Source organism: Dendrobates tinctorius, unplaced genomic scaffold, assembly GCF_039654945.1.
Source record: "Dendrobates tinctorius isolate UK_male_01 unplaced genomic scaffold, ASM3965494v1 ptg000003l, whole genome shotgun sequence".
Lineage (NCBI taxonomy): Eukaryota > Metazoa > Chordata > Amphibia > Anura > Dendrobatidae > Dendrobates > Dendrobates tinctorius.
The window spans coordinates 4,132,837-4,154,882 of record NW_027361671.1 but is presented as its reverse complement, the minus strand read 5'-3'; the positions used below and the strand labels follow the sequence as shown (position 1 = coordinate 4,154,882).

Sequence of the window (22,046 nt, the reverse complement as noted above, 5' to 3'; positions counted from 1 at the left end):
GCCGTGCGCAGGCCGTCGCTGCGCTCATAAACACTAGTGTGAAACTAGCCTAAATTAGAATACTTTATAACACCAGCTTGAAAAATTATTTTAAAATCCGAAATGTTGGCCTACTGAAATGTATGTTCAGTAAATGCACTCAGTACTTGGTCGGGGCTACTTTTGCATCAATGCGGCATGAAACAAACACAAAGCAATATATAGTGCACCATTATAATGAACAGGTAATCATAATATATTTGTAACACATATTGGTGCAAATATGGGACCTTTATACAGGGCCAATCGCAACCATAACTAATAAAAGAAAAAGCGATCAAAAAAGTCCAACTTTTTTCTATAAAAGGTATAAATTTTATTGTCAAATCACAGAGAACATTAACATGGGGGAGACACAAAGTGCATATGTGCATCAGAAAAAATACCAAAAGGGTACAGGTAGTACAGGGCACCGAAGGTAATAGATATTTTAAGATCTGTATAAATAAGTAAAAAATATCATAAAGTACAAATCAATAAATGATTATACATATACCGGATATATCATACAGTGTACTGGCCAGTAGAATGACAAGCGTATCATCAAAATCATAAAGTCATCACAGCTTGTCATTCTACTGGCCAGTACACTGTATGATATATCCGGTATATGTATAATCATTTATTGATTTGTACTTTGAGATATTTTTTACTTATTTGTACAGATCTTAAAATACCTATTACCTTCGGTGTCCTGTACTACCTGTACCCTTTTGGTATTTTTTCTGATGCACATATGCACATTTTGTCTCCCCCATGTTAATGTTCTCTGTGATTTGACAATAAAATTTATACCTTTTATATAAAAAATTGGGCTTTTTTGATCGCTTTTTCTTTTATTATCAATGCGGCATGACAAGGAGGCGATCAGCCTGTGACACTGCTGAGGTGTTATGGAAGCCCAGGTGGCTTTGATAGCAGCCTTCACCTCGTCTGCATTGTTGGGTCTGGTGTCTCATCTTCCTCTTGACAATACTCCATAGAATCTCCATGGGGTTAAGGTTAGGCGAGTTTGCTGGCCAATCAAGCACAGTGATACTGTTGTTTTTAAACCAGGTATTGGTACTTTTGGCAGTGTGGACAGGTGCCAAGTCCTGCTGGAGAATGACATTTCCATCTCCAAAAAGCTTGTCAGCAGAGGGAAGCATGAACTGCTCTAAAATTTCCTGGTAACGGCTGCACTGACTTTGGCCTTGATAAAACATAGTAGACCTACACCAGCAGATGACATGGCTCCCCAAACCATCACTGATTGTGGAAACTTCATACAATGACCTTTTGTAGTTTACCTTACTTGTGGAGTATGCCAATGACTGCCTTCTGGACATCTGTCAAGTCAGCGGCCTTTCCCATGATTCTGGAGCCTACTGACATAGTAGGAAGCATTTACAGCTGTTTTTTTTTAATTATTCTAATTTACTGAGACAATGACTTTTGGGTTTTCATTGGCTGTAAGCCATAATCATCAACATTAACAGAAATAAACACTTGAAAGAGATCACTCTGTTTGTAATGACTCTATATAATATACGAGTTTCACTTTTTGTATTGAAGAACTGAAATAATCTTTTTGATAACATATATATATACACACATATACACATACTGTACATCCATATACCGTATATATATGTATGTACAGTATGTATATATATGTATTGTGATGCAGTGACCCCTGTGACAGCTAAGGGGTGCTGTATGGGCTCCCCAGGTCATGCATACAGGCGTTCCCTCTGTGGTGAAGCAGAAACAGTGACTGGCAGGATTGTGAATGGCCGATATATGTCACAGGGATGGATGCTCCCTGAGATGCAACCCAGAGTGTTTTATTATTAGTGCACGTGAGCACTAAGATAACGGTTAGTGCACCTGGGTCCGGGTTGCGGTAGCTATTAGAGTTGGGAGGGTCAGACTACCCATATGACCTCACCTCTGTGTGAGGGTACTGGCTGTACCCCTGCTTTCCTTCAGAAGCTGCAGGTATATTCGAGACCTGCCGTCAGGTCATGACCAGGTGACCAGCCATGTGATCCATACCTCACCTGGGGGTGGGGTTACAGCTACATAGTGAAGGTGTGTTTAGCAAATGAGAGAGTGTTGGGAGTCTGGATTGTGCACAGACTTCCATGTGTCCAGGTGGGACACTACAGAGTTATCTGTGACCTGGGAGGTAGAAGGCCTCCTGTGTATGTGGTTCCAGGCCAACCCTGCTTGCTGGATATCGCACAGCCTGATGAAGCGGTGCTGGCTTTCCTGAACCAGAGGAACGAGGTCTTTGAGATACCTCCAGAGTGGACGGTCGGACAACCGTGAGTGGCACTGACCTCGGTCAGTAAGAGACTGTACTTTCCTATGGAACTGAGTGTTTAACGGACATTGCCCTGGCCCTGTGTGAACAGGGTCTGAGGGGAGCAAAGCCCTGTTTATGGACACTATTATTTTATGTTGCTGGACCTAAAGGCTGACTACTCTGTGTTTGTGTTGCTGGGGATATGGAGAAATAAACCCAGGGGAACTTTTAAGGAAATTGAGTCTTCCTGTATGTTATAGCGCTGCCAAGCGGGTGTTCCCAAATGCACTCAGTGAGCGCTACCTTACAGTATGTATATATACACATACACAGTGAGTACGGGAAGTATTCAGACCCCTTTAAATTTTTCGCTCTTTGTTTCATTGCAGTTATTTGGTAAATTCAAAAAAGTTCATTTTTTTCTCATTAATGAACACTCTGCACCCCAGCTTGACTGATCTTGACTGAAAAAGACAGAAATGTAGAAACTTTTGCAAATTTATTAAAAAAAAACTGAAATATTACATGGTCATAAGTATTCAGACCCTTTGCTCAGTACTGAGTAGAAGCACCCTTTTGAGCTAGTACAGCCATGACCCTTCTTGGGATTGATGCAACAAGTTTTTCACACCTGGATTTGGGAATCCTCTGCCATTCTTCCTTGTAGATCCTCTCCAGTTCTGTCAGGTTGGATGGTGAACATTGATGGACAGCCATTTTCAGGTCTCTCCAGAGATGCTCAATTGGATTTTTAGGTCAGGGCTCTGGCTGGGCCAGTCAAGAATGATCACAGAGTTGTTCTGAAGCTACTCCTTTGTTATTTTAGCTGTGTGAATAGGGTCACTGTCTTGTTGGAAGGTGAACCTTAGGCCAAGTCTGAGGTCCAGAGCACTCTGGAAGAGGTTTTCATCCAGGATATCTCTATACTTAGCTGCATCCACGTTTCCTTCAATTGCAACCAGTCGTCCTGTCACTGCAGCTGAAAAACACCCCCAATAGCATGATGCTGCCACCACGTTTCACTGTTGGGATTGTATTGGGCAGGTGATGAGCAGTGCCTGGTTTTCTCCACACATACCGCTTAGAATTATCACCAAAAAGATCTATCTTTGTCTCATCAGACCATAGAATTTTATTTCTCATAGTCTGGGAGTCCATCATGTGTTTTTATATGTCTGGCACTGAGGTGAGGGATTCAGTTGGGCCACTCTGCCATAAAAGCCAGACTGGTGGAGGGCTGCAGTGATAGTTGACTTTGTGGAACTTTCTCCCATCGCTCTACTGCATCTGTGGAGCTCAGCCACAGTGATCTTGGGGTTCTTCTTTACCTCTCTTACCAAGGCTCTTCTCCCACGATTGCTCAGTTTGGCTGGACGGCCAGGTTTAAGAAGACTTCTGGTAGTCTCAAGCTTCTTCCATTTAAGGATTATTGAGGCCACTGTGCTCTTAGGAACCTTGAGTGCTGCATTTTTATTATTATTATTATTATTATTATTATTATTATGCATTTATATAGCGCCATTTATTCCATGGCGCTTTACATGTGAAAAGGGGAAATATAGACAAGTATATTAAACATGTGTAAGACACGGGACACACAAGTACATAAGGAGAGCGGACCCTGCCCGCGAGGGCTCACAGTCTACAGGGATGGGTGAGGATACAATAGGAGAGGGTAGAGCAGGTCGTGCTGTGGTTCAGTAGACCGAGGATCATTGCAGGCTGTAGGCTTGTCGGAACAGGTGGGTCTTCAGGTTCTTCTTGAAGGTTTCCGTTGATGGTGAGAGTCTGATGTGTTGCGGCAGGGAGTTCCAGAGTATGGGGGAAGCACGGGAGAAGTCTTGTATGCGGTTGTGGGAAGAAGAGATAAGGGGGGAGTAGAGAAGGAGATCTTGAGATGATCGAAGGTTGCGTGCGGGTAGGTACCTAGAGACCATGTCACAGATGTATAGAGGAGACAGGTTGTGGATGGCTTTGTATGTCATGGTTAGGGTTTTGAATTGGAGCCTCTGGGCGATAGGAAACCAGTGAAGGGCCTGGCATAGGGGGGAGGCTGGGGAATAGCGGGGAAACAGGTGGATTAGTCGGGCAGCAGAGTGTAGGATGGACTGGAGTGGAGCCAGAGTGCTAGAGGGGAGGCCAGAGAGTAATAGGTTGCAGTAGTCGAGGCGGGAGATGATAAGGGCATGCACTAGTGTTTTTGTGGTTTCGTGGTTGAGGAATGAGCGGATCCGGGAAATATTTTTGAGTTTGAGGTGGCAGGAGGAGGCGAGGGCTTGGATATGTGGTTTGAAAGAGAGTGCAGAGTAGAGGATCACCCCAAGGCACCGAGCGTACGGGACTGGGGAAAGAGAGCAGCCGTTGACATTGATGGATAGGTCTGGTGGAGGGGTAGAGTGAGATGGGGGAAAGATGATGAATTCTGTTTTGTCCATGTTCAGTTTGAGAAAGCGAGCAGAGAAGAAGGCTGAGATAGCAGACAGACATTGTGGGATTTCAGTCAGTAAGGAGGCGAGGTCGGGTCCAGATAGGTAGATCTGCGTGTCATCGGCATAGAGGTGATACTATTGGGATTCTTGGGATTCTATGAGCTGTCCCAAGCCGAAGGTATAGATGGAGAATAGTAGGGGTCCTAGGACAGAGCCTTGGGGAACACCGACAGACAGGGGGCGAGGTGAGAAGGTGGTGTGTGAGAGGGAGACACTAAATGTTCGGTCTGTTAGGTATGATGAGATCCAGGATAGGGCCAGGTCTGTGATGCCAAGAAATGAGAGTCTGTAGCAGGAGGGATTGGTCTACGGTGTCGAAGGCAGAGGATAGGTCCAGCAGAAGGAGGACAGAGTAGTGTCGCATGCTCTTGGCGGTTAGTAAGTCGTTAGTGACTTTAGTTAGGGCAGTTTCAGTTGAGTGATGCGGTCGGAAGCCAGATTGTAACCGGTCAAAGAAGGAACAGGAGGAGAGGTGGGAGGACAGTTCAAGATATACATGCTGTTCCAGTAGTTTTGAGGCGTAAGGGAGAAGAGATATTGGGCGATAGTTAGACACAGAGGATGGGTCAAGGGAGGGCTTTTTGAGGATGGGTGTGATTGAGGCATGTTTGAAGGATGAGGGAAAGACACCACTTGTAAGTGAAAGGTTAAAAAGGTGTGTTAGAGATGGGATGAGGACTGTGGCCAAGTAAGGGATGAGGTGAGACGGGAGTGGGTCGAGGGCACAAGTGGTGAGGTGTGATCTTGACAGAAGGGTGGAGAGCTGATCGTCTGTCATGGTGGAGAAGCTGGCTTTTGCAGAACAGGGCTGAGCAGCTAAGAGGGGCATTGGGGGCTGCGTGCCAAAGTTTTGTCTGATCGTGTCGATCTTCTGCTTAAAGAAGGAGGCAAAGTCTTCGGCAGAAATGAGAGGAGGGGGAGGAGGTGCTGTGGGACGGAGTAGAGAATTGAAAGTGTTGAAGAGCTGTTTAGGGTTGTGAGACAGGGAGGATATGAGAGATGCGAATTAAGTTTGTTTTGTGGCAGAGAGCGTGGTCTTAAAGCTGGCAAGGGACTGCTTGTATGCGTTGAAGCGCTCAGTAGAATGGGTTCTCTTCCATCTCCGCTCAGCGGCCCTGGAAACCCGTCTCAGTTCTTTGGTCAGGCTGGTCAGCCAGGGCTGCCTGTTGATTGTTCGAGTTTTGCTCTGCGTGAGGGGGGCAGCCGAATCAAGTGTTGCTGTTATTGTGGTTATAAAAGGTGGCGGCAGCATCTGTGTCATGAAGGGAAGCTATGTCTGTAAGAGGGAGAAGGGATACAGAGAGTGATTGTAAATTGAGGTGTTTGAGATTCCTGCGAGGGTGAGCGAGTTTATGGAGCGGGGGTTGCGCAGTAGGAGAGGAGAGGGAGGAGAATGTCAGTAGGTTGTGGTCAGACAGGGAGAGGGGTGAGTTATTGAGATTAGTGAGGGAACAGAGATGGGTGAAGATAAGGTCCAGTGTGTGACCATCTTTGTGAGTGGCCGCAGAGGACCATTGAGTGAGTCCGAGGGAAGCCGTGAGTGATAGATGTTTAGAGGCAGCCGGGGTGGAAGTGTCAATGGGGATGTTGAAGTCGCCCATGACGATAGTGGGGATGTCAGCAGAAAGGAATTGGAGTAGCCAGGTGGTGACGTGGTCGAGAAAGGTGGAGATGGCTAGTTCTGGGGGGCGGTAGATGACAGCCAGTTGGAGGTTGGAGGGGGAATAGATGCGGACAGAGTGCACCTCGAATGAGGGAAGAGTAGCGGAGGGTGGCAAAGGAATTGGGATAAAGGAGCAGGTATCAGACAGGAGCAAGCCAACTCCTCCACCACGTTTGTTGCCGGGGCGAGGGGTGTGAGAGAGATGGAATCCGCCATAGGAAAGCGCAGCTGGAGAGGCTGTGTCAGATGGAGAGATCCAGGTAGGTTTCAGTGATGGCAAGGAAGGAGAGTTTGTTGGTGATAAATAGGTCATGGATAAATGATAGCTTGTTGCAGACAGAGCGTGCGTTCCATAGGGCTCCAGGTAAGGGGGTTGAGGGAGTGGGGGCTGGATGAATGGGTATGAGGTTATCATGGTTGCGAAGACGTGTAGAGGATCGTGGCAGGGTGGTAGAAGTGAGTGTAGGGAGGTGTTGAGGAGGGCCAGGATTTGGGGATACGTCGCCAGCAATAAGGAGTAGTAGACAGAGTATTCATAAATTCTTTCGCAAACTTGGCCAGATCTGTGCCTTACCACAATTCTGTCTCTGAGCTCCTTGGCCAGTTCCTTTGACCTCATGATTCTCATTTGGTCTGACATGCACTGTGAGGTCTTATATAGACAGGTGTGTGCCTTTACAAATGAAGTGCTATCAGTTTAATTAAACACAGCTGGACTCCAATGAAGGAGCAGAACCATCTCAAGGAGGATCACAAGGAAATGGACAGCATGTGAATTAAATATGAGTGTCTGCGCAAAGGGTCTGAATACTTATGACCATGTGATATATCAGTGCTTCTTTTTTAATAAATTTGCAAAAATTTCTACATTTCTGGTCTTTTTCAGTCAAGATGGGGTGCAGAATGCACAGTAATGAGAAAAAATATGAACTTTTTTGAATTTACCAAATGGCTGCAACAAAACAAAGATTAAAAAATATAAAGGGGTCTGAATACTTTCCGCACCCACTGTGTGTGTATATATATATGTGGAGCGCTGGTATGTGGCCTGGAATTTCACAACATTGTATTCATCCAGAAACAGAGAGTAAGAGGTCGCACTCAACGAGCTGGTGAAATTGTAGTGGATTTATTGGCACATGGATTACATGTCGGCCAGGGAAGTGATGTCGGGAGTGAAAAAACAGCTGTTTTTTCACTCCCGACATCACTTCCATGGCCGACATGTAATCCATGTGCCAATAAATCCGCTACAATTTCACCAGCTCGTTGAGTGCGACCTCTTACTCTCTCTTTCTGGATATATATATATATATATATATATATATCTATCACAGAGAATGCATTAGAGTTTAGAAAACATACATTAGATGTATAGAAAAGAAGTAGTAGCTGCTAGACACGTTGTTGTTCATTGATAATATTTTTAAGTTAGATCATTACTGCATTTCAGAAGTCAGTGAAGGATACAGTTTATGTGCAAAAAGGTATGCAATAACTTGATAAATTGGTAAGATAAAGCATTAATATACCTCCCTATGGCACAAGCCCACAATACTTGACCTTTTGCAGATATTTTCTGTGTGACATTTACGAGTCTGACAATTGCTCCAGAGCAGCACCACTCTTCAGTTTGATGCTAGAGAGCAACTAAGAAAATGTTGACAGTCACTTGTTAAACCTTGGTAGGGAGCATATTTACCACCTTACAATGCACCACACAGATACAAAGCCTGTCAGTCCTACCTGCTGAGTGATAGTTTCCCATGGTCCTTGTAGAAGTCGAGGTTTATAGCTGTCATGGACTCTGTCCCATATTAGATCTAGCGTTAGGGGTGCTCCATCTGTAAAGACAACAGCAAAACATAAACCATCATCAGAAAAATAGTAGGGAACATGGAGCAACCATACAGGATATCTGGAGCCTTTTTTGTTGGGTCTGTGCAAGGGTTGATATGTGTAAAAATGCTCACGTGGTCTTCTACATTGAGAAAAATATAATAAGGAAGGAAGGAGGCATCAAACATACACCATGACGAAGTGAAAAGAAACTTTACTAATACTTGTTACTTCAGAGGAAAAAAAGCCAACGTAACGTGTCCTACGTCATCCACACAGTATGCCCTTTTCCTTTTCTTTGTTCTTTTCCTATGCATGCGCACTGCAGTACTTTGTTCTGCCCTGGTCGGGGCAGAGAAGTACGCCTGCGCAGGAGAGTGATGCAGAGGACACATTGTGGATGACGGAGGACCAAAAAACCTAATTTTTACTTTTTACTAGCTTCAATAGTCTCCATGGGAGACTAGAAGCTGCCACCATCCAATCGCATGGGGTAAATACATGTGGCACGGACCACATAGACCTGACTCTGGACAGGTTTCTGCTCATTGTATTCTTTTCCTGTATGGTGTATTTGGCATCTGCACATTTCAATGTATTATACATGTTTTTGGTTTATCAATAAAGTTTAATCATTCAATTCTAATTGCTACTGGAGGATCCCTTTCTTGTGTAGGTTGCCTTTTATACCAGTTATTCCAGCAATTATTGAAAGTGTCTCTTACTTTTCATCATGCAGAAGCGACATATCACACAGAAACATTCCTTACTGTCTATTATGCTAGCATCAAAATACCACACAATAGTATAAAATGAAAATACAGGATCTATTCTTAGCATTGCATGTTATGGTCTGTGAGACTAAACTAGAAAAGTCCAGAGGTGACTCATGCAAACATGAAAGGAATATACAAATGCCATGCAAACTGTGACCTTGTCAGATCAAACCCATAGTCGAAGAGCAACAGACATACCAATGTACTGACGCAGCTCAGTTACAATTTGTGTATTAATAATCTTGCTAATATGAAGATTTGCATTGGTGATACCTTATATGATACATGCAGTAGCTACCGATAAGGAAGACAAGCACAGTTGAATAGTAAACCATCTGGAATGCCAGCAAGTGTGTGAAAAGCAAAAAGATACACCACAACAGAGTAGCTACACATACACAAATAGCTGCATATCCATCAAAGATTAGGAAACAAATAATTTATTGCAAGTAGTATAATAGAAACACATCCAAAAACTGCCGTGAGGCAAGTGGCTCACCTACCTGCCAAAAAGCTCCCTATATGCAAGAAAAAAAAAGTGTATTGTATGTAGGGACATTGAGAATGGATCAAGTTATTATTAGTATTATTTATTATTATTATAGCGCCATTTATTCCATGGCGCTTTACATGTGAGGAGGGGTATACATAGTACATACAAGTACAGTAATCTTAAACAATACAATTCACGACTGGTACAGGAGGAGAGAGGACCCTGCCCACTAGGGCTCACAATCTACAGGGGATGGGTGAGGATACAGTAGGCGAGGGTAGAGCTGGTCATGCAGCGGTTTGATGGATCGGTGGTTACTGCAGGTTGTAGGCTTGTCAAAAGAGGTAGGACTTCAGGTTCTTTTTGAAGGTTTCCATGGTAGGCAAGAGTCTGATATGTTGTGGTGGAGAGTTCCACAGTAGGGGGGATGCACGGGAGAAGTCTTGTATGCGATTGTAGGAAGAGGAGATAAGAGGGGAGTACAGGAGGAGATCTTGTGAGGATCAGAGGTTTCGTGCAGTTATGTACCAGAAGACAAGGTCACAGATGTATGGAGGACTCAGGTTGTGGATGGCTTTGTATGTCATGGTTAGGGTTTTGAACTATAGTCGGGAAAGTGGGCCATGTCTACAATTGTGTAGCATCCAATCTTTTTACAACAGTCTATAAGTGTCTGGGAAGTGAGGAGACCAATTGCGTTAGTTTTCGAAGATGAATGTTACCCCATTCTTGTCTGATGTAGGATTCTAGCTGTTCCACTGTCCGGGGTCTTTGCCGGATTTATCATTTCATAATACGACAAATATTTTCTATTGGTGAAAGGTCTGGACTGCAGGTGGCCAGTCCATCAGCAGAACTCTTCTTCTGCGAAGTAGTACAGTTGTGAAGGATACAGTATGGGGTGTACAAGTGTTTGGCTGAAATATGTAAGGCCTTCCCTGAAACAGACAATGCCTGGAGGGAGCATATGTTGTTCTAAAGCCTCTATGCTTTATTAGCATTGATAATGCCTGTCATGTAGAAACTGTCCATGCCATAGGCACTAATGTAACCCCATACCAGCAGAGATGCAGTTTCTGAACTGAGTGAACCTCTGACTATCTTTGCTTCTGAGAGACTCAGCCTCCCTAGTATGCTCTTTTCATACACAGTCAAATCACTTAGTTCAAAATTGAGCTTCCAACTATATTTCGCTAGATATGTTGCTGCCATCAATTTCTAAATTAGCTAATTTTTTTTTAAAGGAATGTCTAACATTCACCTTCTGATCTGTGTTCTATAACCTGCTGTGAATAAAATGCGGCTATAAGATGTCAGAATCATTGCATTCTTGTTTTCTTTACATTTTACACAGCGTTCAAACTTTTTTGGGAACTGCCATTGCAGATCAGTACGTGAAAAATAGTTAACACAGAAAAACCGTTACCAAACAATTTCCATACCTGATGTTACAAAGTGAATAACAATATAGAATATGCATCCTAATACCAGTATTTATTTATTTTACAAACATTATTGACACTGTCCCCATTGGGGCTCACAATCTAGATTCCTTATCAGTATGTCTTTGTAATGTGGGAGGAAAGCGGAGAACCCGGAGGAAACCCACGCAAACATGGGGAGAACATACAAACTCCTTGCAGATGTTGTCCTTGGTGGGATTTGAACCCAGGACTTCAGCGCTGCAGTGCTAACCAAGAGCCACAAGCATGGTGAAGAAGAAACCCCAGGCGGATCCATCATTCCAAATCGGCTTACTCAGGGTCTGTTGTGGTGTGCCTTAGCAGATATATGTTACCATGCAACTGATTTGATTCAGGCAAAATTATACGAGCACCTGTAATAACAAGACGCTGGAAGGAGCTCGCTGCAAATGTTCCATGTCAATGAAACTACACTCGGTGGATTCTTTGGCCTCCAGATGTCTATAATTGAATATATGTGCAAACATTAATGTTGTGAAGCTTCCACTGGGAGTCTCACTTGCCACAGTGGCAAGGTGTAAGCTGGAGAGAATCAAACTTGCTCAGCTGTACAAGAAGCAAGCAGCAAACAGACAATTGCTGCAGCGCACAGTAAGGGGAGCTGTTGGCACGCCAGAAAGACACGGCGCTTCTTCCCCTCATCTATAGGATTCAGGCCTAGATACAAGCGTCATGTTTCAACACCTCCGACTCCCAGATGCTGACAAGCTAAACAAGTTGTTTTGTCTCTGGGAGCTTTTCTGTGGTGATTAACTGCTTACAATGAATACTAATTAAATGAAGGACTCCCAGGTTCACAAAATTTGTGTTTTAAAGCTTTCGGGGGCTTTTTCAAAAAATTTTAAATTATTTATTCAGAGTCTAAATGATACAGAAGCTGCTTTATATTTTGTTGCCGGGGCACACAAATTGGTGTTTACAGCTTCTGTCGGTCAAACGTGTGTGATTTTAGGTCACTGTTTGAATATTCGATTCTACAGTTCGGAATAAATTTTTCATAATTTTTACAGCCTGTCTGAGCTAGAAACCACAAAAGAGAGAATGAAATCGCAGCTATTAAAACATAAGATATCTTAGGAAGGATTCCTACAGGTTACACTGGGAAAATATTAGAACAATTTCTAGCTGTAGAACTGACAAACGAGCACTTGTGAGAAGCTTGGAGGTTATTTGCCTATGTTTTTTGCATCTTTAGTGTCTGTCTTTTCAGAAGCTGATAAATACACAAGAATAGATACTAAAGTCTAAGATAGAAAAAAAAAAACTACGCTTATGAAAGACAAGTCGTAGGGTTTTTGCTGTATAAGTACCAGTGTGTCTTTATTGTGAGGGAATAAAGAAGCTCTACATTTTATAACACAGAAATAGTACAATTAGACACAATATGTATTCTTCTGTGCCCAAATAAAAGAGCACTTTTTCCACAAAGGCTGAGGTTCAACATAAATTACCATCAATACACTTTTCAGAATATTATGGAATGTGTGGTAATGTTCTACCACCAGGGTCAGACTTGCCAAACTAATATCCTAGTGTATTCTATGGTAGGCCTGGGGCAAAAAAACAGTTATGGACCCAACAGTAGAATAGACGGCAACCAAATTTAGAGATCACTTTGGAGCCTATTGCTGGCCTCTAGGGTCTATTCCTTATGGGTTAATCCACACATAAAAAAAAATAAGATTTTGAAAACATTCAGCTTGTTGAAAGGAGAGCCATTTTCTCGGGGTTGGCCTAAGGGACCCTGACTAGCGTATTTAAAAAAAGTTATAAAACTCATGAAGACAAGCCAATTCTAAAGTCTTTTCTTTAACGTGGATCCTTCTTTTTAGGAGCTGAAAATTTAAGTGGTTTTCCAATAATAGCAATTCTTAACCCCCATAAGGGCCCCACATAAAATTAAAAAAAACATACAAATTTTCAGGAAAGGCACTGCGCCTGTAATCTGGGTAATGGGAAGCCATTGGAAAATCTAGGGCCCCATGCAGCTCAATAACCAGAGCCCTTTGCAGCCATTCCAACATGGCCACTATTAACTCTATAACAGTAAATTCATACAATCGTAAGTTATGCCCACTTTATGTTTGCAATGCCTAACCATTGGTCTCTCCACCTGAACTAACTGCCGCATAAGCATGCATTAGGCTTCATGAGACACAAGCATGCGACTGGGATTAAAACAATAATAACACAGACATGGAATATAAAATACGATAGAAAATGCACCTTTATCCTGATGGTGAATAGAAATTCTAGGAAACGCAAATGATCTCTCACTACCTCCCCCCCCCCATTACGTAGCAATTTTCCAGAACGAGAACATCAAAACATTAACTCCACTCATGTTTAGTCGTTGGGTGAAGCCATTTATTGTAAAACTACTGTTTTCTCTTTTTAAATCATAATGACAACCCAAAACATCCATATGACCCTGATCAAAAGTTTACATACCCCACCACTTAATACCATGTATTTACCCCTCTAACATCAATACAGCTTGAAGTCTTTTATGGTAGTTGTGGATGAGGTTCTCTATTTTCTCAGATGATAAAGCTGCCCACTCTTCTTGGCAAAAAGCCTCCAGTTCCTGTAAATTCCTGGGCTTTCTAGCATGGATGTTTTGGGTTGTCATTATGATTTAAAAAGAGAAAACAGTAGTTTGACAATAAATGGCTTCACCCCACCAATAACCATCATTGAAGAAAAAGTTTTGGTATTATCATTCATGTTCTCTGAAAAAGGCCAAGAAAGCAAAAATTTTGCAGGGGTATATAAACTTTTGGGTACAACTGTACATAAAGAAACACAGCCACCAGCTTTCAATATCAGAGGTGGCACAAGTCTGGGGAAGATTTACGCTCATGAATCCAAAGCAAACTAGCACTCAATGCCACTAAATAAGTACCACAGTGCCGCACAAATTACCGCCACAGCAGCGCCAAACCATTGAGCACCGTACGTAAAATACTTCACTACTGCAACAAACAAATACCACAAGGTGAAATAAAATACCCCCGAATAAGAAGAATCCACTGAGATTTGCCAACAGTATTATACTGATGGATTTATTTATGCCAAAAATCATAGAATCATAGAATCATAGAATCATAGAATCGTAGAGTTGGAAGGGACCTCCTGGGCCATCTGGTCCAACCCCCTGCTCAAAGCAGGATTCGCTAAATCATCCCAGTCAGATGTCTGTCCAGCCTCTGTTTGAAGACTTCCATTGAAGGAGAACTCACCACTTCTCGTGGCAGCCTGTTCCACTCATTGATCACTCTAACTGTCAAAAAGTTTTTTCTAATATCTAATCTGTGTCTCCTCCCATTCAGTTTCATCCCATTGCTTCTAGTCTTTCCTTGTGCAAATGAGAATAAAGTTGATCCTTCTACAATGTGACAGCCCTTTAGATATTTGTAGACAGCAATTAAGTCTCCTCTCAGTCGTCTCTTTTGCAAACTAAACATTCCCAAATCCTGCAACCTTTCCTCATAAGACAGGGTTTGCAGACCGGTCACCATTCTGGTCGCTCTTTTCTGAACTTGCTCCAGTTTGTTGATGTCTTTTTTAAAATGTGGTGCCCAAAACTGGACACAATATTCCAGATGAGGTCTGACCAAAGAGGAGTAGAGGGAAATAATGACTTCACGTGATCTAGACTGTATGCTTCTGTTAATACATCCTAGAACTGCATTTGCCTTTTTTGCTGCTGCATCACACTGTTGACTCATATTCAGTCTGTGATCTATTAGTATACCCAAGTCTTTTTCACATGTGCTGTCACTTAGCCCTATTCCTCCCATTCTATATATGCTTTTTTCATTTTTATTGCCCAGATGTAGTACTTTGCATTTCTCCCTGTTAAAAACCATTCTGTTAGTTACTGCCCACTTCTCCAGTTTATTTAAATCTTTTTGAATCCTCTCTCTCTCTTCTCTAGTATTAGCTATCCCTCCTAGCTTTGTGTCATCAGCAAATTTAATCAGTTTACCCTCAATTCCTTCATCTAAATCGTTGATAAAGATGTTGAACAATACAGGGCCCAGGACAGAGCCCTGTGGTACCCCACTTGAGACATTCTTCCAACTGGATGTGCAGCCATTTACGACCACTCTTTGGGTCCGATCACTAAGCCAGCTATGAATCCACCTAACAGTTGCCTTGTCCATTCCATACTTAGTCATTTTTTCAATAAGGATTGTATGAGAGACTTTGTCAAATGCTTTGCTGAAGTCAAGATATACTATATCTACAGCATTTCCTTGATCCACCCAATCAGTGATACCGTCATAGAAGGAAATTAAGTTAGTCTGACATGACTTATTAGTTACAAACCCATGCTGACTCTGTTTGATCACTTCATTCTTATCCAGGTATTGACTTAAATGTTGTTTAATAATTTGTTCAAAGATCTTTCCTGGTATAGAAGTCAGACTCACCGGCCTATAGTTGCCTGGGTCCACCTTCTTCCCCTTTTTGAAGATAGGAACAACATTTGCTCTTCTCCAGTCTTCTGGCACTTCTCCTGTTCTCCAAGAATTTTCAAAGATTATGGAGAGTGGTTCAGAAATTTCTTCTGCTATCTCCTTCAGTACTCTGGGGTGTAATTCATCTTGCCCTGGAGACTTGAATTCATTTAGGTTAGCTAAGTGTTTCCTCACTATCTTTCTGTTTATAGATATCCTGGTTTCTTCTATTCCCTTAATAGGACAGTGAATAACAGTTGGTGTTACATTTCCTTTCTGAGAGAAAACAGATGCAAAATAGGAATTTAAAAGTTCAGCCTTCTCAACATCCTGTCTTACCATTTCATCATTTTCATCCTGTAAAAATCCTATAGCATCTTTGACTTTTCTTTTACTTTTGACATATCCCCAAAATCCTTTATTATTGCTTTTGACATCTCTTGCAAGCCTCAATTCATTTTCAGCTTTAGATAATCTGATTTGTGCCCTGCTGATTCTGCAGACAGCATTATATTCTTCTTTAGATATGCCTCCCTCTTTCCATTTTATAAACATTTTTTTCTTCCTTTTTAGCATGTGCTTAAGTTCTGTGTTCACCCATCCTGGTTTCCTTAAATGCTTCCTATTCTTCCCTCTTTTCGGAATTGTTAACAACTGTGCTTTGAGAATTTCATTTTTCAAGATTTCCCATCCTTCCTGGACATTTTTGTCTTTAAGGATATCCAGCCATTGGATCCCTCCAATTATCTTTCTGAATCCCTTAAAATCTGCCTTTCTGAAATCTAACCTTGACGTCTGTTTCCTTCACAGGTCTTCCGCCTCTAGTTATCCAAAATTCTAAAATAGCATGGTCGCTACCTCCTAGGGTTCCAGCCACTTTTACCTCCTCAACCATTTCCTCCCTGTTTATAAGGATTAGATCCAAGGTAGCAGTTCCCCTTGTTTTCTCCCCTACCTTTTGGAAGATAAAGTTGTCAGCAAGAGAGGATAAGAATTTCCTTGACCTGTTAGTTTTGCCTGAGAGAGATTCCCAACAAATGTCTGGATAGTTGAAATCTCCCATGACAACTATGTCATATTTTTTGGAGAACTTGGCCATTTGATGCATAAAGAGTTCATCCATATCTTCAGCTTGCACAGGCGGCCTGTAGTAAATGCCTACAATGGTGTCCTTTCCATTGTTCTGTCCTTGTATTCTTACCCAAACAGTTTCCACAGAACTCCCAGTCTCTGAAGCTTCAATCTCTGTGCAGATATACGCGTTTCTAACATACAATGCAACACCCCCTCCTCGTTTATCAAGTCTGTTTCTTGCAAATAAGTTGTATCCTTCTAGTCTTGTATTCCAATCATGTGTATTGTCCCACCAAGTTTCAGTGATTCCAATGACATCATATTTCTTTTCCTGTGTTAGTAGTTCCAATTCTCCTTGTTTGTTGCCCATGCTTTGTGCATTAGTATAGAAACATTTTAGTTTGTGATTGGTTTCTCTTTCTCCAATATTTTTATTAATTAGATTCTTTCGTCTTTGTTCTTCCTTTCCACTTCTATTAGCAGAGTTCTCAATAGCATTTGTCAGGTGTATGGCTTTTTCTGGTCTTTTGCTTCCCTTCCCATGTTGTTCTAGTTTAAAGCTCTCCTTACAAGTGTAGCAAGGCGACTTCCAAATACATGCTTTCCAGTCTTCGTAAGGTGCACCCCATCTCTAGCAAGTAGTCCATCGTATAAGTAGTTCACTCCGTGATCCAGAAATCCAAATCGTTGCTGACGTCACCATCAGTTGCCTACCCAAAATAAACCGTCCCCAGTAGCTTCGACTTTTAAAAATAACAAGCACAGTAATTCTTGCTGCCAGATATTTGCAGTCTGTGATTGGCTGCAACAATCATGTGACTGAGTAGAGAGTCATGACATACTTCCTAAAGACGCGCTATGCACCACTGGTCAAAATTTACTGTTATTGTGAACTGCTAGGCAAGCTGAAGATGAAATGATCTCTAAAAGGGCTAAAATTTAAACATGACAGACACATGTCCTTCATATTTTAAGCAAATATATATATATATATATATATATATATACACACTAGATGGAGGGCGGGCGGTAATGTCACAATGGGGGCAGGCTTTGCAGTGTTGAGAATCTCTTTCCCCCGTGTGCTCACCCACCTATCCACTCTCTCTTTCCTCATGTGCTCACTTCTCCCGTCTGTGCTCTCTTCTTTGACATGTCTACCCCATGTGCTATCCCCCTTGTCTGTTGTCTCTCTCCTTCCTGTGCTGTGTTCTCCCCTCATGTGCTGTCCCATTTCAGCTGTCTCCCCCCTTGCTCTGTGTCTCTCACCCCTGTGTCTGACCGTGTACAGAACATACCACAGCTCCTGGGCAGAGGAGGAAGCAAAAGAAAATACTGACATTACAGCAGGAGATCGCAGAGGATACATTTAGTGAGATAAAATATTGTTTAAAAACAGTCAGTGAAATATTTTGTCTCACAAAATGAATCTTCTGTGATCCCCTGCTGTAATGTCAGTATTGTCTTTTGCTTCCTCCCCTGCCCAGGAGATGTGGTATGCTCAGTACATGATCAGTCACAGGCAATTTTTGAAATGAACTTTCGTTCATGGGAAAACCCCTTTAATGTGACCGGCTTCCTCTGCCTGTAGACACGTCGCACATCTGCCACGAGGATCAGCCGAATGATTCACTGCGCCTTAGGGTGAGTGTGAGAGTTTGAGTTTGAATGAATGAGAGTGAGTCTGAGTGTGTGAGTCTGAGTGTGTGAGTGTGAATGTGAGTGTGTGAGTTTATGAGTGTGAGAGTGTGTGACTGTGAAAGTGTGTGTGAGTGTGTGTGTGTTGTGCGCACGGCATATAGAGTGAGAGTGTGTGTGTGTGTTTGGTGCGACGGTGTTCCGCTGGTGATACTGCGCAATAGGTTGGCACTAGCAGCAGTTTCCATATTGAGACACCCATCACTTGGTGTCCCAATATGGCGGTCAGTGAACTTCCTCCGCTTGGAATCCTGGGATACGGTGACATCTCTGGACAGAACAGGAAATGAAAACATTATAAGGCAATTAGATAGTCATTTTTTACATTTTAAAAATTACAAAAAGAAAAATGGTCAGAAGCAAAAATTTGGGCATCCTTGGAGATTTGTATGCGCGTTTTCAGACCTTAATTAGCGTTTTAGGGTTATGACTTGTTCACTATCACTGTTAGGAAAGGCCAGGTGATGCAAATTTCCAACTTTATAAAACCCAGCCTACTCTAACCTTGTGCCAAAAAACAGCAGCCAAGTTTTCTTCTAAGCAGCTGCCTGGCACTCTGAAAATAAAAATGTGGGGACCACAAAGCATAAGAAGACTATAAGAAGTTAGAAAAGCATGTTGAAATTGCCCTTTCCTCAGTTTGAAATGTAATTAAGAAATGTAAGTTAACAGAAACAGTGGAAGTCAAGATAAGTTCTGAAAGACCAATGGCACTGGGGACATTTCATAGGTAGAGGGAAAAATGGGCTCAGCTAAATTCTTGCTGCACCATATGTAAAAAAAATGAACTTGAAAAGAGAATGGTTTCTACAAATGGATAATGAGCCTAAACACACGTCAAAATCCATATTAGACTATCTCAAAAGGTGCAATCTGAAAGTTTTACAATGGCCTCGGAGTCCCCTGATCTGAACATCCTTGAAAATCTGTGGCTAGACATCAAAATAGTAGTGTAGGCAAGACGATCCAGGAATTTCACAGACCTGGAAGAATTTTTCCAAGGTAGTATGATGGATGAAAATCCCTCAAACAAGAATTGAAAGACTCTTGGCTATCTACAGAAAGTGTTTACAAGCTGTGATACTTTGAGGGTATGTTTCCATGGTCAGATTCACAGTATCCAAAATATTGTTTTATGAGATTAAATCAACAAATTCACAGCTATCTCATATATCCTGCTAAAATTATCAAACCTTTATTCATCACTTATGCAAAATATACACTAAAATTAGTAATGCATCATACAGAAAGAACAAAGAAATGAGCACCATAGGGAAGTGCCTTTCCCTATACTGACCTGTGTATCCCTACCTGTCAGCAGAGGTTGGAGCCCTAGGACCTGCGCATTGCCCCCCCCACTCCTCGACGGCTCTCCCTGCTACCCCTATAGGGCCCTATCGTGGCAGGGGTGTGATAAGGTGTTAATAGGTAGGTGAGAAATGTCTTGGATGGAATGTACTTGGTGTTCTTTCCGGTGTTCTTCTTAGTTAGGATGTCTATTATGATAGATGGACTCTATCTAAAGACACATATTTTCCAGAATCCTCATATTTCGACTGGTCTAATATGGATATGTAAGAATGTAAATTATAAATAGAGCCCCCCAGCAAACCCAGATAGAAGACTATTAAGTTACCAATACCATTAGAGATATATGACAAATTATGAATAATTTCTCCTTAACATAAATCCTCTTGCAGCTCCGTATTTTGTACACAGGTCACTAATATATAAGAAACAATGTCCCATAAAAAAAACCAAAAATAGGTGTGGTGCACCACATCAAAAAAACAAAAACATGTATAGTGCAAAAATGCACATCTATGTTTCAAAATTGATATAGAATTCAATAAAAGACACTGTACAAATAGGTTAATTAGCCCAGTTAGATCTAGCCATCTGGAAGAATATTTTCATAATGGTGAAAAAAGCATCATACTAGGAGAGGGGACCGTCCCTGACAATCTGGCCACATCCTGCACATTGCACTTTTAAGCTAAGTGTACTCCATTTTTTCAACCACACTCCTGATGAACCTCGGAAGAGGGGAAACGCGTCGAGTTTGTATTGGAGTCAGATCTGTTGGTTTGAAATTCTTATTGCATGGTCATGTGGACAGATTGATTGCAACTACACTGTCTATGAATGATGGTTTATATTGGATGTTTTACTTGGCGATTATTGAATTATGATGATTATGGAAAGAGGGGCTACGTAATCTCCCTCTTGTATATTGGTGCATGACCAGGATGAACAGTTTGTTTGTGTTGCGCAGTCCATGAATGAGTGGACTATTCGAACCCCTATATGATTCTTGTATCCAGTGCATTACGCAATATAATCCAGAGTGTTATGTCTGTTGATTGTTTCATCCTACAGACCATGAACAATTGAGCATTTTTTTCACCATTATGAGAATATTCTTCCAGATGGCTAGATCTAACTGGGCTAATTAACCTATTTGTTCTTTCTGTATGATGCATTACTAATTTTAGTGAATATTTTGCATAATTGATGAATAAAGGTTTGATAATTTTAGCAGGATATATGGGTTTCCATGGTCAGTAAACGCTGCGGATTGGACGATGCACACAGCCACAGCGTCCAACCCGCATCAGCCAGATGTTACAGCATAGTGGAGGGGATTTCATGAAATCCTATCTCCACTATGCATGCAGGGACGACTCCGGCTTCCCTTCGCAACCGGACATGCGCCGTGTCTTTCCAGACCGCATCATGTCTATTTATCTTGCGGACACGCTCCATCTCCGCAAGATAAAGTCACTCATACAATGTGTTCAATGAACACATGCAGAATCATCACGTGTACAAAAGCCGGCAGCTAGAGTTGAGCGAAACCGGTCCGTCAAATTCATAAGTCGCCGAATTTCGCTAAAGTCGGGTTTCATGAAACGAAACCCGACCATAGCGTGAGCTCGACCATGAGGTCGGCGACCAGAGCGCCAATGTCGCGTTTCAAATGATGCTTCCAGCGCCCTTTTTCAGCCAATGATGGAGGACGCACACTGTGGGCAACGCGATGACATGGGCAGCGGTCACCACCATCTTTGAGAAGGGCATGAAAGTGATTGGCTTGCTTTGTGTGGCGTCACAGGGGCTATAAAAGGGCGTGCACGCCGACCGCCATCTTACTTCTGCCGATCTTAGCATAGGGAGAGGTTGCTGCTGCTGATTCTGAATAAGGGAGAGTGTTAGGCAGGGAAGAAGAAAAAAAAACTGCCTCTGCTGTTAGCGATTTTCACTGTACAACACAACACTTTGTGTGCAGTGACAGGGGAGGATATATTTTTGTGCATCAGCTCTGTTGGTTATTAGGCTGCTTTATAAGGCTCCCTGAGAGCTGCATTGCTGGTTGCACACTGCTGTGCAAACTGCTTTTTTAAAAGCAAAAATACTTTTCTTCCTCTTTTCTGCACAGCTACCAAGCGTTCATTTTTCCACACTTTTGAGTGCAGCAGTCCTGCTTATTAGGCTGCCTGCTGCCATACCTGGACTGAGAGCATCATTGTCAGCCTCCTAAAATCTCTAGGGAACTTCCAATTCTCCCCAATACTATATACACCTTGTACCTTGTCATACACCAGACAATTTCTGCCTGTTAAATTGAGGTGTAATCTATAGTGGGCCTGAGATAATTATTCAGCCTCCTAAAATCTCTAGGGAGATTCAAATTCTCCCCAATACTATATACACCTTGTACCTTGTCATACACCA

At 42.3% G+C, this 22,046-nt stretch overlaps 1 protein-coding gene across 5 annotated transcripts in view; it reads right to left on the bottom strand.

The window, feature by feature from the left end:
• Positions 1 to 22,046, bottom strand: part of ATG10 (autophagy related 10) — a 253,229-nt gene that overhangs the window by 86,752 nt on the left and 144,431 nt on the right. For 4 of the 5 annotated variants that reach the window (XR_012233603.1, XR_012233561.1, XR_012233601.1 and 1 more), the window contains 2 exons: positions 8,228 to 8,325; positions 8,014 to 8,120 (listed from right to left, as the gene is read on the bottom strand). Coding sequence is in view for 1 of the 5 variants with exons in the window: in XM_073582474.1 (XP_073438575.1) it covers positions 8,228 to 8,325 (98 nt within the window). In the remaining 4 variants the exon portion in view is untranslated. The remainder of the gene's footprint in view (positions 1 to 8,013; positions 8,121 to 8,227; positions 8,326 to 22,046) is intronic. The other variant, XM_073582474.1, reaches the window with a different exon arrangement.